Genomic DNA, 18,429 nt, shown 5'->3' on the forward strand with positions numbered 1-18,429 from the left:
GCATCATGAGAGGATCATATGGTTCTTATCCTTTCTTTTATTAATGTGGTGTATCACATTGATTGATTTGTGAATATTGAACCACCCTTCCAGCCCAGGAATACTTCCTACTGAATAATTCTTTTAATATACTGTTGGATTCAATTTGTTAGTATCTTGTTGAGAATTTCTACGTCCATGTTCATCAGAGATATTGCCCTATAATTCTCCTTTTCAGTGGTGTCTTTGTCTGGTTTTGGTATCAAGGTAATGCTGGCCTTGTAGAAAGAGTTTGGAGTTTTCCATTTCTATTTTTTGGAACAATTTGAAAAGAATATGTATTAACTCTTCTTTAAATGTCTGGTAGAATTCCCCTAGGAACCCATCTGGCCTTAAACTTTTGTTTATTGGGAAATTTTTGATTACTAATTCAGTTTCTTTGCTAGTTATGAGTCTGTTTAAAATTTCTTATTTCTTCCTGTTTCAGCTTTGGTGGTTTATATGTCCCTAGGAATTTGTCCATTTCTTCCAAATTGCCCAGTTTATTGGCATGTAATTTTTCATAGTATTCTTTTATAATTGTTTGTATTTCTGTAGTGCTTGTTGTTATCTCTCCTCTTTCATTTGTGACTTTATTTGTTTGAGTCCTTTCTCTTTTTTTGTTAAGTCTGGTTGGGAGTTTATCAAGTTTATTGATTCTTTTGAAGAACCAGCTTTTAGTTTCATTGATCTGTTCTACTGGGGTTTTTGTTTGTTTCTTTTTTTTTTTTTTTAAGATTTTGTTTATTTATTTGACAGACAGAGATCACAAGTAGGCAGAGAGGCAGGCAGAGAGAGAGAGGGGAAGCAGGCTCCCTACCTAGCAGAAAGCCCGCTGCAGGGCTCGATCCAAGGACCCAGATCATGACCTGAGCCGAAGGCAGAGACTTAACCCACTGAGCCCACAAGTGCCCCTGTTTGTTTGTTTCTGTATCATTTATTTCTGCTCTAATCTTATTTCCCTTCTTCTGCTGGCTTTAGGTTTTATTTGTGGATACGTTTCTAGCTCTGTTAGGTGAAAGGCTAGGTTGTGTATTGAGACTTTTCTTGCATTTTGAGGGAGGCCTGTATTGCGGTATACTTCCATCTTAGGATTGTCTTTACTGCATCCCAAAGGTTTTAGACTGTCACGTTTTCATTTTCATTTGATTCCATGTACTTTTAAATTTCTTCTTTAATTTCTTGGTTAACCTGTTCATTCTTTGGTAGGATATTCTTTAACTCCCATGTATTTGTGGTCTTCGCAAATTATTTCTTCTGGCTGACCTCGTTTCATAGTGGCGTGGCCTGGAAATATGCATGTATGATCTCAGTCTTTCTGTACCTCTTGAGGGCTGATTTGTGACCAAGTGTGTGATCTGTTCTGAAGAGTGTTCCATGTACAGTCAAAAAGAATGTGTATTCTGCTGCTTTAGGATGAAATGTTCTGAATGTATCTGTCAAGTCCATCTGGTCCGGTGTATTATTCCAAGCCATGTTTCCTTGTTGATTTTCTGCTTAGATGATCTGTCATGGCTGGAAGTGGGGTGTTAAAGTCCCTACTATTATTGTTTTATTATCAATGAGTTTTCTTATGTTTGTTATTAATTGTTTCATATATTTGGGTGTTCCCAAGTTGGGGGCATAAATACCTATAATTGTTGCATCTTTTGGATGATACAATGCCCTCCTTCATCTCTTGTTGCAGTCTTTGGTCTGAAATCTAGTTAGTCTGGGGCCATCTGGGTGGTTCGGTTGATTAAGGATCTGAAACTTGATTTTGGCTCAGATTATGATCTCAGGGTTGTGAGACCCAGCCACACATCAGGCTCTGCTCTCAATGCAGAGTCTGCTTAAGATTCTCCCCCTCTTGTTTGTCCCTCCTACTCCCCATTATGTGTATGTGTGTATGTGTGTGTGTCTCTCTCTCAGAAAATAAATAAATAAGTAAATAAGTAAAATCTAGTTTGTCTGATATAAGTACGGCTACTCTGGCTTTCTTTTAATGTCCATTAACATGATAGATGGTTTTCCATCACTTCGCTTTCAATCTGGAGGTGTCTTTAGGTTCGAAAATGAGTCTTTCATAGACAGCATATAAATTTTTTAAAAAAATTCATTCTGATACCCTATGTCTTGTGATTGCAGCATTTAGTCCATTTACATTCAGAGTGATTATTGAAAGATATGAATTTAATGCTGTTGTATTACCTATAAGGTTTTTGGTTTTGTTTTTGTTTTTGTTTTTGTTTTTTTCCTGCTGGTGTTCTCTGTTCCTTGCTAGTCTTTGTTGCTTTTGGTCTTCTTTTCTCCACTCAAAGAGTCTCCTTTAATATTTCTTGCAGGGCTGGTTTAGTGGTCATGAATGCCTTTAGTTTTTGATTTGTCCTTCTGTCGTGAATGACAGCCTTGCTAGATAAAGTGTTCTTGGCTAGGTATTTTTCCCATTTAGCACGTTGAGTATATCCTGCCACTGTCTTTTGGTCCGTCAAATTTCTATGGACAGATATGCTGTGAACCTGATCTGTCTTTACCTTGTATCTTGTAATACTTTAAGGGTTCTTTTTCCTTGCTGCTTTCAGGATTCTTTGTCTATTATTTTTTTAATTTGACTGTAATATTTCTTGTTGATTGCCAGCTTTTGTTGAATTTAATGGGAGTTCTCTTTGCTTCTTAGATTTCAATGTCTGTTCCCTTCCCTAGATTAGAGAAGTTTTCAGGTAGTCAAACCTTCTGCTTCTTTTTCTTCATCTTCTGGGACTCCTATGATATGAATGCTATTATGCTTTAAGGAGTCACTGAGTTCCCTAAGTCTGCATTCATGATCCAATACTTTTCTTTCCATCTTCTTTTCAGCTTCATTATTTTCCATATTTTAATCTTCTGTATCAGTAATTCTTTCTTCTGCTTCATCCATCTCCATTGTCATGGTATCTGTTCATGTTTGCATCTGGGTTATAGCATTTTTAATTTTGGCCTGACTAGATTTTAGTTATTTTAATCTCCACAATAAGGGATTCTCTAGTGTCTTCTGTGCTTTTTTCATGCCCAGCTAGTGTCCTTATTATTGTTGTTTTAAATTCTAGTTCAGACATCTTACTTATATCTGTATTGATTAAACCCCTCTCTGTGACTTTTTTCCTGTTCTTTCTTTTGGGGTGAGTTCCTCCCATCTTATCATTTTGTCCAGGAAAAAAAAAAAAAAAGGAATCTAGATCCTAGGTATGTTTTGATCTGCTTGTTAAAAGAAGCTAGATCCAAAAAATATCTTTGAAATTTTTAAATAAATTTTAAAAAATTAAAAAGTAAAAAACACATTAAATAATAAAATTTAAAACTTTTAATTAAAAATAATAATAAATAATAAAAATAAAAAGGAAGGTAAATCCTATTTACCCTAGAGCTGATGCTTTGCTGCACTCTGAGCTGTAGACTAGGTACCTACAAGGGGTTTTTGCTTGTTACCTGAAGGAGGGGACCCTTGCTCTGATTCTCAGGTGGACTTGCAGGTAGAGATGCCCCTGCAAGGCACCAGGGCGGGTGGGACTTGGTGTAAGTAGCTTTGGTCTCCACTAGGTGGTGCTGTTTTGCTCCCTGAAGTTTTTCAGCACTGATGGGCGGGGGTGGAAATGGCTCTCTCCTCCAGGGATGGGGAGCTAGCACCTGCCCCCCTTCAGGAAACTCTCACAGAAGAGCTCACAGTCTCCTCTCCTGTGTTCCAGGCCTCTTTGACATCCCTGTTTTCACCTGCCTCTGAGGTGTCTGTCTGCCAGCTGTAATGGCACTCCTGTGTTTTATCTCAGGCACAGGCTGGGTTCCAAAACTCCAAAGTTTAGAGATCCCTGTGGGCAATATCCATGCTGATCCCCTGGGGGAGGGCCTGGCTGAGCTGCAACTGCCTGAAGGTTTGTCCCGGAAATCAGAGGTGCAACCACACAGTGGTTTGGAGTTTATGGCAAGGCACAGCAAGAACCCTACCGAGACTCGCTGCCTTCAGCCCGTGCCTGTTTCTGTGCTAGCCAATGGGGCAGCTCAGTGGTGTCCTCTGGGTCCCTTGGCCCAGAGAGGTCACAGCACCCCATCTCCCAAATGTACTCCAAGCAGGGAAACTGCCTCTCCACATGCAACCCAGGGCTTCCTCAGACCTCGCTGCCCACTCCTGGCTCTCTGCCCTCCTTCCTCACTGGAGCACTGCTAAGACCCAGGCATGACCCCGGTGATGTTGCCCCCCTCTGAAACCTCACACTCTGTGCTTCCCCGTTTATAAAAACTTGCGATGGTCCACTCCTCTCCTTTTCCCGGTCATTGTTTTAGGGAAGAGTTCTTCTTGTGCAATTCTTTGTGCGCCCATTTCCACTCTTTCTCAGTCCTCTCTCTGCAATCAGGGCTCCCTAGCAGCACCCACATCTCTTCTTGTCCTCCAAATCAGCTCTCTGCATTGCCTACTTTTCACGATGTGGTGTTTTTCTTTGTTGTTTTTCAGCTCTAAGTTGTGCATTTTTACTCTCTCAGTCCTCTAATTGATTGCTTGGGTGTCCAGAATGATTTGGTATTTATATAGCTGTGTTCCAGCTGTGTTCTAGGGTCTCCCTACTCCTCTGCAATCTTAACTCCTCTGAGATTTTGCCTTCCTAAATTAGTAGAATCAGGGGGGAACATTATTATTATGGTGTTCTTTTTTATTTTTATGAATAAGGGACAGGACTGGGAAAAGCAGCCAGTTCTTATCACTGCCAGGATACCAGTCTTGATTCTGAAAACAATAGGGTAGCTAGCTAATTAAGAGGAAAACAGACCAACAAAAATCCCCAAATCCAGCAACAACAATAACAGTAAAACTACGTGAAACCTCCCTGATAATTCTAACAGAGATTTTGGGGGTCATATTTATTTCCAAAGTAATGGAGGAGAGTAAAATTGCATGAGGTCCATTTTACTCTTGGTGAGATGTCTGTATGCAATGATGTAAAAATGATACGAGAAGAAGGAAGGTTCTGTTCTAAAACTTTCTTGGACCAGCTTGTGACTTTTCAAGACATTTTTGTCATATGCTTGGAAAGCAGCTCTGCTGGAGAAAATTCCAGAAAATTAGTAATTTCAGATTATGTAATGCTTCCAAGATAGCAGGATTTTATTATTATAGCAACAGCTAATGATTGCAAACAGCTCCTGGTGGTATGCCTCTTACACGCTAATGAGTAGCTGGCAGTTGAGATTATCAGATGAAGCCTTTGTGCTGCTCCCCATGGCAAGTAAAGCCAACTGTTAAAAGTCACCAAGTTGGGGTGACAAACTAGAAACACCCCCCAACCCAGACTAATAAAAAGCCTACAAAATGAAGAAAAGAATTCCAACTTGGCCCCGGCGTGAAATCTTCCCTGTGAAATTCTCTGGAGCGCCTTTACACTCTTCCAGAATCCTGTCTTGCCTGGTGCTTTATAATTATGAATTTGTAGCTCAAGATCTTCCACCTTTCTAAGTATTTTAGATACTCTGTTTAGGCTAAAAATCGTACCTGTTTAACAATTTGCTAAAAGCAGCTATATTCGTCATGTTAGGGAAGTGAGTTTTCTTAAATCATATCACTTCAATTTTTAATAGCTGATATATATGCGCATGATGTCACTTTCCAGTTAGGTGACAAGTGAAAAGGTTAAAAGTATTACATTAAAGGACGGAATGTCTTCAAAGTGAGGTTGCCATCACCACTTTGTACGCATCTGGCTATGTTGTAAAAACTGTGCTGGTGTGTTCTGAGGACATCTCTGAGCTGCTACAGACCAGGGGAAATGGAATGGAAATACCAGTTCAGGGAGAAAAAAGAGCAATGTAAAATTTCCTACTGTTAGAAAGAACTTGTTCATGTGTTTTAAAAATCGTTGATGGTGGATATTAAAATGCTCTGGTGTTTAGATTCCATTGGGGAGGTTTAAAATAATGTTATAACAGTTTTATTTCCACATTTGTATATTTATGATATGCTAGAAACTACATCCTTTATAATCTTCAGTGGATTAGTTCTAGATGTTACCTTAAAAAGTGCAAAGGGGTGCATAATGTCTCACATTCCTTTTAGGAGTTATGTGAGCAGTGCTGTAAGATTAGTGGCTTTGAAACTTTTGCCTGCAACCCAAACTAAGAGATACGTTTCATATCATGTCCTAACACCCAAAGCAAAAGTTTATAAACCATTATTTACCATACGTGATACTCTCTGATATCTTTTTGCTTCTTTTCCCTTTCTTCTTCTTTTTTTGTTTCTTATTTCATTCTATTTAAAAATGGGGTCATGACCCACTAAATTGAGTTTGCTTCTGCTAAAGGATTGGGACCTGCAGTTTGAAAAACAGCTATAGGGGCGCCTGGGTGGCTCAGTGGTTTAAGCCTCTGCCTTCGGCTCAGGTCATGATCTCGGGGTTCTGGGATCAAGTCCCGCATTGGGCTCTCTGCTCAGCAGGGAGCCTGCTTCCCTCTCTCTCTCTCTCTGCCTGCCTCTCTGCCTACTTGTGATCTCTCTCTGTCAAGTAAATAAATTCTTTAAAAAAAAAAAAGAAAGAAAAACAGCTGTAGATCCAAGATTCAGTTCTTTGTTTTTGTTTGTTTGTATGTTTGTTTCTGGAATGTTTTGGGGGAGAGGGGCCAGTCTGAACATAAAATCAGAGAGGTGGAAATAAAATTTGTGTTAATGCTTCCATTCAATTAATTTGCTTTCAGACTTCCTGGGAGCTTATCTGTGACATCAGTTTAAAGGTCCTTTCCTTGCTCCCCACTTGCTTATCCTCTCAGATACCCATACCTTTCCCCTATTACACCAGTATCACAAACCTTTAAAAATAAAAAAGCTAAATAGGATGGCAAAACAGAGGGAAAACCTTTGGGTAATCCTATTTGGTAGTCCAAAAGTAATGGATAAATTTTAAAAGGGGTTAAATTAATCTCTTTCATACAAATATAAAAAAGACTACTGAACTCATTAAGGAGGGAACTTGTAAGATATTATAACTTGTTCAAAAGAGAACTCAAAGTATCACCACACATTTCTAGTCAAAGAAGGGAATGCTGAATTTACAAATGGATGCAAAACTGGTCACTATCATACAGAGCAGTAATGAATGCATTCTACCTGATACATTTCTGTGGAGAGGAATTACTGGCATGACTATCATTTTCTACAAGTTACCTCCTATAGCGTGGTGATATAACCTAGTCAAAGATAAACAAAAGTTACCATAATCCAGATGGATAAGCTAGCCAGAAGATCTGCTAAATTCCAAAGCTTTTCACAATTTTTCTTTATGCTGATGAGATTTAAGCTATAATGCACATTCCTGGCCTAGGTTTAACATGCACCTGAAGGCCACATCCAGTTTGTGGAAGGTTTATTCAGTCTCTGGAGCATTTAAAAAATATTTTTAGTTTGTTGCTATCACCTAAAAACTAGATTTTTTTCCAAAATAATTCGATTTCCACTTTGTCTTGAAAAATCAGAGTTGGTGACACTAAGCCCACGTTCCTTCAGGAAACTATCACTGGAAGTGCCTTCTGGTTTTTTTGTTTTGTTTTGTTTTTTTAGACAGAAAATAGAAAAATGTGAATACTACAAGAGAACTGTACAGTGAATATAAACTGGTCATGTATCCTGGTAATGACAGCTATTAGGTTCACGTATAGTTTTCCATATTTTTGTTTTCTAAGTATAAACATGCTTATCCCCTCAACCCCTTCACACACAAAAATAGAAATTACTTTTATAATTAGAAGGCCTGCTAGTTTTTTTTTAAGAAACCAGTAAATTAGGAAAACTACAGAAAGAATAAAATAGTATAAAACAAATACAGTCAAAAGACATACTGTAAAGAATATATGGAAAAGATGTTATGGGCGCCTGGGTGGCTCAGTAGGTTTAGCGACTGCCTTCTGCTCAGCTCATGATCCCAGGATTCTGGGATCGAGTCCCGCATCAGGCTCCCTGCTCAGTGGGCAGTCTGCTTCTCCCTCTGCCTCTGCCGCTCCCCCAGCTTGTGCTCTCTCTGCTTTCTCTCTCTGTCATATAAAAAAATAAAATCTTTAAGAAAAAAAAGATGTTAAAGCAAATGATTAAAGAAGTATAAGTAGATCATATCAGCTAAAATGATCTATTAAAAAATGTTTGAGGAAAAATAAATCACTTTAGCTGGAAGATTCTCTAAGAGGACTGAGAGAGCAGGAGCAGCAGTAGGGGGCCCCAGGCTCCTAGTCCGGCTCACAGGCCTTAAAATGGGCCCTTCTGACGGAGGCAGCTTTAGACGTTCAGGCCGCCTTCCACCGAGCTTTCTAGATGCTTTGGAATCATCTTCGTGGGGGAGAGGTGAGCTAAAGGTAGCTTCAGCCTGGTCCCATGTGTGTTTGTTGTTGTTACTGTTCTTATTGTTGTTTTTAGCTTGGCCGTAACAGAGTGTGCAAATCTGAGTCCAGGTTTCCTTAGCTCAAAACCGTCAAAAGCTGCCTTTCACTGGTTCCTGAATCAAGCCCTTACAAGCCTTGTTTTGGTGAAGGGCTCCTCCTCGCGGCTCCCTGCATATCTGTCTCCCTCCCTCCCTCTCTGGAGGTGCCCGTGGGAGACTGGCCTGCACTCCTTGTCACTCCCTGTCTCACAGGAGGCTGGCTTCACGCATTCTTAGCTGATTGGCATTTGAATTTACCACCCCTGGGTTATGCTGAAGAGGTCAGTTGCTTCTGCAGTTTTGAAACGTGAAACAATATAGTCGAGTTAATATTTAAGTCCTGATAAGACCGCCAAGTATGTTTTTGAAAATACTGAAGAAAAGGGAGTGTACACATCACTTTGGTGGGAATTAAGATCTCTGAGATCTTAGAGATCGTGACCTCAAGCCCTGAACTTACACATTTTCCGTTTGAAATACCACTGGTGTTCCTGATTTTGGCTACCACTTATGTGCTAACAGCTCCCTTTCTCTGGGGCACTAGGTCTTATTTTTCTAACTGCGTTTTACATATTTATATTTGGGCAAGTCCTGTTTCCCTTACATTTAGCTTGTTTGAAATGGAATTCATTATATTTCCTCTCTCAAAATGAACTTCCCTTTCCTTCTTTTCTAATTCATAATATCACTTTCTTCAGTCCCTCAGGCTTAAACTCTCAGTCGCCTTGTGGTAATTCCTTCCCATCTGCATTTTTGTAGAGCAGAGAGTTACTAGCCTGCTCCATATTTCTGTGCATCGCTTCCTTTTATTCAAACGTCGCCCATCTAATCCAATCCCTTTATGCTGCAGCTCTCTAACTTCTTGACTCCGTGCTCTCAGTCAGCCTCTTCAGCATGTCGTGTTAAACTTAATCTTTCTGAAACACGACTTTCCTCAAGATCCTAGACCTACAGTAACACTAAACAGAGCCTGGTCTGCAACTGTGGCTATTCTAACATGTTCTTGACTCTTCAGCCCTTTCAATAATTTGTCTCCACCTTGCTCTTGACCTTGCTCTTGCAGTGTTAATTTCTGCTGCTTATGTGCATGCCTCTGTTGAAGTTAATCCCCCCCGCCTTTTTAAAGATTTTATTTATTTATTTATTTATTTATTTATTTATTTATTTATTTGACCAGAGAGAGGGAATACAAGCAGGGGGAGAGGGAAAGAGAGAAGCAGGCTTCCTGTGGAGCAGAGAGCCTGATGCAGGGCTGGATCCCAGGAACCTGGGATCATAATCTGAGCCGAAGGCAGACGCTTAACGACTGAGCCACCCAAGTTAATAATCCCTTTGCTGTCCTCCAAATGCACTATACTGTTTGTTCTTAGTGACCCTTCTTACAGCAGAGGCCCTCCTTCTCCTTGCTTTGTGTCTGTACGCTACCCAGCAGATGACGTTGAACTCAAGGCTACCTATTTGTGAAGTCCCAACAGGGCTCTTCTAATTCTCACTGACCCTTCTGGATTCCTTCGGGAGCAAATATGAAGGCGGGAAAAAAAAAAAAAAAAAAGCCATGCATGGTGTATGCATAGAGGTATCCCCTGCTTTTTGAAAGTTCACATTATACTGCTTTGCTCTTACGAAAGACTTAACCTTAGTACCTGTTGTCGCTGACTGAAACAAGTCTGAGGAGGATTTTCCACTTTTATGAAAAAAAGGTGGGAAGTAAAAAGAGGGTCAGTGTTGGTTTGCAGCAAGCTATTACAGAGGCAGTGTGCGACCCCGCCAAGCTCCTTTCCTTGGCATTTCAGCATCAAGCCGCTATAGCTCTCCACTCTGCCCTGGCTTTATTTGCATTTATTTTGTGTATCCCGTAGCAAGATGTGTCCTAAGGTACCTGAAAAGCTGAAGAGAAATTATCTTGGGAGTCTGGGCATGTTTAAAAATTTTTCCTTATAAATTAATGCTAACTACTTTTTCATTTTATGCCATTTTGGCTTACAAAATGCTTTTCTAGAAACTCTCTACATTTGGATAGCAGGGGAAACTTGTATGTTATTACTGTTAAGTGGCTGCTGTTGATCAAGCACAGATGGGAGTTGTGGTGTATTTGCATTTTACATTTTCTAGTGTATTGAAATTAAAAGAAGATAATCAAATTGAGAAAACCAGGTTGCCTTCATCCTTTTGTCATGGATAATATTATTTAATAGGTAAGCCTTAGAATAATAGGGAAAAATAAATATATTACTTGCCCTACTCTCTGGCCTTTCAGAGCAAAAAGAGCTGCGCTGCCTAGCGATCAAGCTAATAACCCTTTTATATGCAGTTTCTGTATACTATTAAAAGTGAAGACACTGTCCTTTTATTTTTCTGTTTTGTGTGACTACACAGAAAAGAGAAGCATTTTGTCTTTTATACAAAGACTATATCTGTAACACGCACACAGGGGTTTAAGAGATTGGAGGCAATTTTCTGAATCATCGTGAACTAAACATTTTTATGACATCTAGGTTATTGTGCTAATAGCGAATTTTTAAAATAGTTTTATTGAGTTCTTACAGCATACAAAAAATTTCACATATTGAAAGTGTATCGTTTGATGAGTTTTGAGATGCATTTATGCCCCTGAAACCATCCCCACAATCACTATAATGAACATATTCATCAGCCCTAAAGTTTCCTTGTGCTTCTTTGTAATCCCTCCTTCCTCCACCCGCCCCCTGCTTCCCCATTCCCCAGACAACCACTGATCTGCTTTCTGTCACTATACATTAGTTTGCATTTTCTGGAAGTTCTTATAAATGGAATCGTACAATATGAACTCTTTTTTTGTCTGGCTTCTTTCACTCAGCTTAATTCTGTTGAGATTCATGCATTTGCAGCATATTTTAGGACTTCATTCCATTTTACTGCTGAACAGTGTTATGGATATGCCACACTGTATCCATTTATCTGGTTTTGGACATTTGGGTTGTTTCCATTTTGGGGCTCTTACTCAAAAAGCTGGCTGACATTTGTGTACAAGTGTGACATACGCTCTCAGTTCTCTTAGGTAAATATCTGAGAGAAGGTCTGGGTCATATGGTAGATGTATGTTTATATTTTCAGGAAGCTGCCAAATTCTTACTCATAGTGGTTGTACTGTGTTACACACCTACTGCAGTATACAAGGCTTCCAGTTGTTCCACGTTTTTGCCAGCACTCAGCATAGCAGGCCTTCTAAATTTTAAATATTTTAATTGGTATATGGTGGTATCTTGCTGAGATTTTAATTTGCCTTTGCCTGTTGGTTAAAGATGTTGAATATTTTTGCATGTGATTGTTTGGCATCCACATATCTTCTTTGGTGAAGTGTCTGTCATAACTTTTGCCCCAGTTTTTATTGTCTTCTCATTAATGAGTTTTAAGAGTTCTTTATAGGGGCACCTGGGTGGCTCAGTGGGTTGAGCCTCTGCCTTCAGCTCAGGTCGTGATCTCAGGGTCCTGGGATCGAGCCCCGCATTGGGCTCTCTGCTCGGTGGGGAGCCTGCTTGCCCCCCTCTCTTTGCCTGCCTCTCTTCCTACTGGTGATCTCTCTATCAAATAAATAAATAAATAAATTTTTAAAAGAGTTCTTTATATTTTCTAGATATGTGTTCTTTTTTTTTTTTAAGATTTTATTTATTTTTGAGAGAGAGAGAGCACAAGCAGGGGTGAGGGGCAGAGGGAGAGAGAGAAGCAGACTGTGTGCTGAGCAGGGAACCCAATGCGAGGTTCCATCCCAGTACCTTGCCATCATGACCTGAGCTGAAGGTAAACGCTTACCCAGCTGAGCCACCCAGATGCCTTTTGGTATGCATTCTTTAACAGATATGTGACTTGCAAGTATTTTCTCCCAGCCTGTGGCTGGGCCAGGTGAATTCTTCATCCCCCATCCATACTGAGGTAGCTTGAGGATTCCCATGTTTGAGAATTAGGAGACATTCATTCTGTGTTGGGTCTCAGCTCAGCCAAGCAAGAACGTTGCTACTGGCTAATAATGAATTTTTAAGAGTAAATGTTGGCATTTTTCTTGTTTATAAGTATAAAATTTACTTATTGTAGACAATTTTTAAAATATTGAAAATTGTAAATAAGGAAATGAGACTGGAATATGCTTAAGAACTCCAAGCAGAAGGCCAGCTGTCAAGACCGTGTACGTGAGAAGCATGAGTGCTTGGGGCTTCCCATATACTACGCTTGGGGCAGCAGGACTATTAGCAGCTTCCTCCACTTTGGGGATGGGGCTCTTAAATCACTCTTATTGTTGCTAAGGATTGTCTCAGAACTATGGTGGGCTGAGGCTGCACTTGTATTTTCTGGATATAAGTTGGGTGCTGCATTGGCAATGCTTGGTCAGTATCTGGCCTAAGCACTTAATAAATGTTTATAAAATAGAAATACAAAGTAAATGAAGTTCTTGAACGTAGATGCTGTAGAATTAGTAAATATCTTCAGAACCTAGAGTTGAGCAAGACTTGGGAAAGAGGGGATTGATAAAGACAGAATTGGAGTGAATCAAATGTATGTGACTGATACTGTGCACGTGACTGAGAGTGATAGGACATTAAAGTCTAACACAAGTGTGCCACCTGCCAAGGACTCCTTGTCTTGGTGCTTTGTTGATGAAAAGCTTTCAGTTTGGTTGCAAAAGAACTTGGTTTAAAACTCTAGCTCGGCTGTTGAGTAGCCACATAAACTTGGACCAATACTTAATCTCCTTTACTTTGATTCTTTCACTTACACATTGTGAATCCTTAGACATACCTGGAGCGCTGGCTGTGAGGTTGTAGGAGATAGAGTACATAAAGCAATTTGGTATAATGACCGACACTCTAGGAGGCCAACACATGTTGGGGGGTTGTAGTCACTCACCTCTCCTTCCTTGTTTCTAGTCTCGGGCAGGACAGCTCAGTCTAGCTGCTGGGGATGTGACCTACCCACACAGCTCTCTGACTGTGGGCGTAGTTCATAGAGGGGAGAGCTTACAGTGTTATTGCCAGCCTCACCAGGGTACATTTCTACACCACTCTGTGTGTTTTTCAGTGATAGGAAAAAATCTCCTGAGAGAAAGAGAATTGCATTATGTATCCTAGTGTCCAGGACATAGTCTTTTCTTGCGTGGAGTGATTTCTGTAAATCTGTGTGAGTGCACTGACTTTCTTGGTGCCTTGTGGAATGACTCATTAGTGTCAGCAGCAGTATTGGCTATTCAAGGGAATCCCAAGACCTGTAAAGTTGGAAACTTGTTCTCACGGAGAAACATCTTGAATAAGTAGTTAGGGTGGAGGCCAGATTGGTGGAGTGATGGGTGCGAGGGTGACTGGTATTTTTGTAACAATTTTAGAGTTCTTTCAGATGGATATTTGTAGTGAGCTATTCTTTGCTGCCATTCTGAGTTCTTTCATTCTGTCTTGACTTCTTTTCTCTTACTCCTAATCTATTTCTTCCATGTCTGGAAATTGCTTGACTCATGGAACCCAAGTTGTCCCTCCTTTTCTAGTGTTTATAATGTTCTAAAGGACGGGACTGTAATATTATTCATTGCCAATCAGTCATACTAGCAACAAACTGATGGAGCCTGTGTATAGTTTAAATTTGATGTTTTAGGTCATGGAAAGCTTAAATCCTTCACTTAATTAAGTTATAAATTCTGTACAAAACACTTGAATTAAAAAGAGAAACCAAGAGTCAGACGTTTAACTGATTGAGCCATCCGGGTGCCTCTTGGGCTGGCTTTTATAACAACAGATTTCAATTTGGGGGGCTTGAGACTGACTTATCAGAGCCCTTTTTATAATTTCCATGTTCGTTCCATTTCTGTTTTGTGGCCAGACATGAAAAAGTATTGGAGGGGCGCCTGCATAGCTCAGTCGGTTAAATATCTACCTTTAACTCAGGTCGTGATCCCACGGTCCTGGAATCGAGCCCCGCACTGGGCTCCCTGCTCAGCAGAGAGCCTGCTTCTCCCTCTGCCTGCTGTTCACCCTGGAACTCTCTCTCTCTCTCTCTCTCTGTCAAATAGATAAATAAACCTTAAAAAAAAGTATTGGAAATTTGAATCCTTCTATTAGAAGGCTTTTCTTTACATGCTAGAACAGGAACCAGTTTTGAAAGGGCTTCTCTTTCTCTGTGTTTCACAAAGCTCCTGTGTAGCACCCTGATGGCACATGACACAGTGAACTGAGCAAGCCACATGGCTGCATCTGCCTCCAAGGAGGAAAGAACACTGCAGTCCTGTGTCCCCCTAAGCCAGAGAGCCAGTGAACAACCCTAATGATCTCGTGGTTCTCCTTTGTGGTCATCACATACAGTTCTCCTCATTGTAGGCAAAATAACTCACCCCTCCCCAAGCGCAGTCATCTAAACTGCTCCATTCAGCCACGGCATCACACTCAAAGTCCAGTGTCTCTCCATCAGGCCCAGGTGTGCCATCTCTTGGTGTGGAGGCTTCGTGAATTAAAATGACCCACGCCCCGGCCCCTCCCACGCTGGTGGAAGTGGGAAACGCACTGCCCGGACCTCTCTCACTCAGAAAGGGAAGGAATGGGAGATACACGATAGTCATGGAATGGTAGCAATTCTGAAATAGAACTGAGCGATCAGGCTTTTGGGCGGGCCCCCACCTTGGGTTGGAGGATGCTTATTAATTATGCCCAGATTCTGTTTCCTGGGAGAGGACCCCAGTCCTTGTTCTCCATGCCCATTGGCTCCAGCCTCTTGGAGTTTCCTCCTTTTCTAGTAACTTCCTTGGCCACTAGAGAATGGGCCCTCACTGGGGTCTGAGCAGTTTTCCCTGGCAACTTTCTGTCTCTAGGGCTGTTCTAAATATCCACTAGTCATAGTCCTCCTTTAACACATATACACATATACATATTTATTTCAGAACAGAGGGAGAGGGAAAGAGAGAGAGAATCTGTGAGATTCTCTAGTGAGAGCCCAGTGGAGGGCTCGATCCCATGACCCTGAGATCATGACCTGAGCCAGCTGCTTAACCGACCAAGCCACCCAGCTGCTCTGGTCTTGTTTTAAAGCCAGACCTACAATTTTGGCTAGACATGTCTCAGATTTGCTACATCCCTCACTGCATTCACCCTGCAGGTGCTTCTTCCCTCCTTCTTTATTTGAGGGTAGCTTTTCTCTGCTAGGCTTCAGCTGAAGACCTACCCTCTTCGTCCATTCCTGAACCATTTTATCCCAAGTAAAGGAATTGACTATGTGCCACATGGATCCATGCTGAGGTTTTAATATCAGGTGTAATGGTTGTATACTTGATTTGATGCTTAATCAATTCTTGTTCCTTCAGTGGCTTTCTTCCTCTTATTTTCATCTGCTTGAGGTTGAGAAGTTGGTTGCCTTTTCCAGTCTTTCAAGTCTTTAAATCTGAGCTCTGTTTTTATAAATTCCTGCCTGTAAGCCAACCAGTTCTCTTCTAATACCATTTCACTCTCCCACAGGCTTCTCTTCATCTTACTCAATTATTCTTCGCATCTCACTCTCTGTCTTTTCATCTTTTGCACTTGCTTTTGCATCTAATCTCATTTTTCACCAGGTCCTTATGGGCCGTGTCTCCTTGTCCTCTATGGAGGATGCCAAACTATTTCCAGACCTTTCTTCTGGACCCATCACTGTATCTTAAAGTGTTTTCTTTGAGGATTTCAGAGGCTGTTCCTTTTCCTTTACTGAACAATTTTCTTGATCACATGCCTTGTGTTATTCTTCTCCAGTTGTTATTCCTTTAAAAGTAAAATCGGCCAAGTATGTTTATCAACATATAAGCTCCATCACTGTCCATTCAGGTCCACGGCTCAGGGCAGGTCAACCTCTGCAAACCTCAGTACAGTTCTCCATTTCCAGAAGGCTTTGTTCAGATAAAATCTTTATTTACCCTCCCTACTTGGTTTTCTGGTGTGGGTGGAATATATGAAATTAAAATGCGGAGCACTTGCTGCCACCAAGACTTACATTGCTTTGCTTATAGGGACTGTGCTCAGAATGTGACGTATGCTCTCAGGTTCCCCCCAACTCCCTTCCCAGTTGTTTTCTAGGAGTTGTTGTCCTCCTTGAATGTACGAAGATGGGAGGAGAAAGAGAAATGTGGTGTGTGGGTGTGTGTTGGGGGACAAAAGCTTACCAACACCAAGATCTGCATTGATGGGGATTTGAAGTTGCAATGGATACAGTCAGCCCGCGAGTGTCTGAATCAGGTAACCGACTATGGAGTATGTTAGAAGTACCTTCCTTTCTTTTTTTCAGGTGGCCTCAGTTTCATGATGCTTAAACTGATGGTGGCATGACAAGAAACCTGGACAAGTTTTTGTTTTATTTTGTTTTTCCTTTCCTCAGTCCGGTGTCTGTGTTATAGCTAGCGAGATCTTTCCAGATTCTGGTGTTATCTGTTGATTTTAGTTTCATGTGTATAATTTCTTGTTTTATTTCCTGCCTGTTCAGAAATTGATAGAGGTTGTATGGTTCAAAAGGCACACATGCTTGTGAACTGGAAGTCTTTGCCCCTTAATTTCTGGGTTTGTCTTCTGACACCTGGAGGGGGCTTATGTTCTTAAGTCTGGTAATAGAATTCCTAAAAGTAATTATGGTGTTATCTCTGTGTTTGGCTTTTTACTAAAAAGGGTAAGACTTTTTTATATTTTCCTCTGAACTTGACATTATATAGTGTTTCTGTTTCAGATAGCTGCAATGTTTCCCTTCTTCAGAAAATCTCCAGAATCTAAAAAGCCTTCCACACCAGAGACAGAAGCAGATGGATTTGTCCTTTTAGGTGAGTCTTTTTAAGAAATAATAATAATTGGCTGAAGAATTTTTCCTTTAAAAGATTACTTGGAAATTATGTGATCGATTTTTTAAATTAGTTCCTTCTAATTCTAGAATTCACTTATGTATATGAAATCTATAAAAATAAAGGTCATCAATCACTTAGAATATTGTCATCAAGTCATACACTTCTTATATATTACTTTGGCTGTATCCTTCAAATTAAATGTGAAAATCATTCCTTTTTTTTCTACATGATAGTCTGGTCAACCTTTTTAATTGTGAAAAACCAGAAGTCTTGAAGGATCCTTGGTAGATTCAAGTTCTATTTTATAAATAGCACCAAACCTTGCTTCTTAAATTAGCATCTGAAATTAAATTAGACATCCAATAAATAATTTACTGGATAAAGTATACTTTTTAAATATGTTAAATTGTGTCTCCTATGTGTTTGTTAAGACTGGTTTATTTTCTGTTATAAAACTGATACCTGCACTTATTATGATTTTGGTGGCTTAAAAAAAAAAAAAAAAAAAAAAAAAGTTCTTTCAAACAAATACTATGCTCTTTCCAAAGGGAATTCTGAAAAAAGCATTTCCTTCATGTCACTGTGTCTTTCCCCCTGAGGAGGAGATTTGCAGTCTTTGTATAGTTCTTCCCAGAAATTCTCTCCCCAGAGGGTGGTGAGCCAAAACCCAATGTTCCCACGTAGCAGGCATCCTCTTCCACTCTGGACTTCCTCCTGCCAAATTCAGCTCCTTCCTCGAGAAGTTGTGCATGAATTCATAGGGTATTTGCTCCCTGGGATGTTTCTCAGGTGTCTCCCTTTCCAGATTCTAGTTTCCTAGCTCTTAACAGTCTTTATCTTGGCCCTGTCAGACCAGAGTCCCTTTGCTTTGGCTAATGCTCTATATGTCTTTGAGAAGTGGAGGATGGCTCCTTGGATTTAAGGGTCATCCTGAATTTTCAGTTTAGGCCCTCTCAGAGCCAGGGTTCCTGCTGTGCCTCTTTCCCCATACTTTTAGAAGTGTAGGTGGGTGGGTCTCTGCCTCTTCAGCCCTTCTCTTTAGGATCTGGTCTCTCACAGAAATGACACAAGGTTTTGCCCATCTGGCCCTCTTCCATTGCTAGGCCTTAATCTCTGGGAGACCAGATTAGAGTTTTTCTTGTGGCTAAATATTACCTTAGACTATCCCATCTTTACCACAGTCGAGTTCTGGCAGGCCAGAATACA

At 40.5% G+C, this 18,429-nt stretch overlaps 1 protein-coding gene across 2 annotated transcripts in view; it reads left to right on the forward strand.

The window, feature by feature from the left end:
• Window positions 1-18,429, forward strand: part of UMAD1 (UBAP1-MVB12-associated (UMA) domain containing 1) — a 221,059-nt gene that overhangs the window by 12,960 nt on the left and 189,670 nt on the right. For both annotated transcript variants that reach the window (XM_047694838.1, XM_047694837.1), the window contains exon 2: window positions 17,110-17,202. In XM_047694838.1, the coding sequence (XP_047550794.1) occupies window positions 17,110-17,202 (93 nt within the window). The remainder of the gene's footprint in view (window positions 1-17,109; window positions 17,203-18,429) is intronic.

The sequence above is a fragment of the Lutra lutra genome, chromosome 11 (genome assembly GCF_902655055.1).
Source record: "Lutra lutra chromosome 11, mLutLut1.2, whole genome shotgun sequence".
In the NCBI taxonomy this organism is placed as follows: Eukaryota; Metazoa; Chordata; class Mammalia; order Carnivora; family Mustelidae; genus Lutra; species Lutra lutra.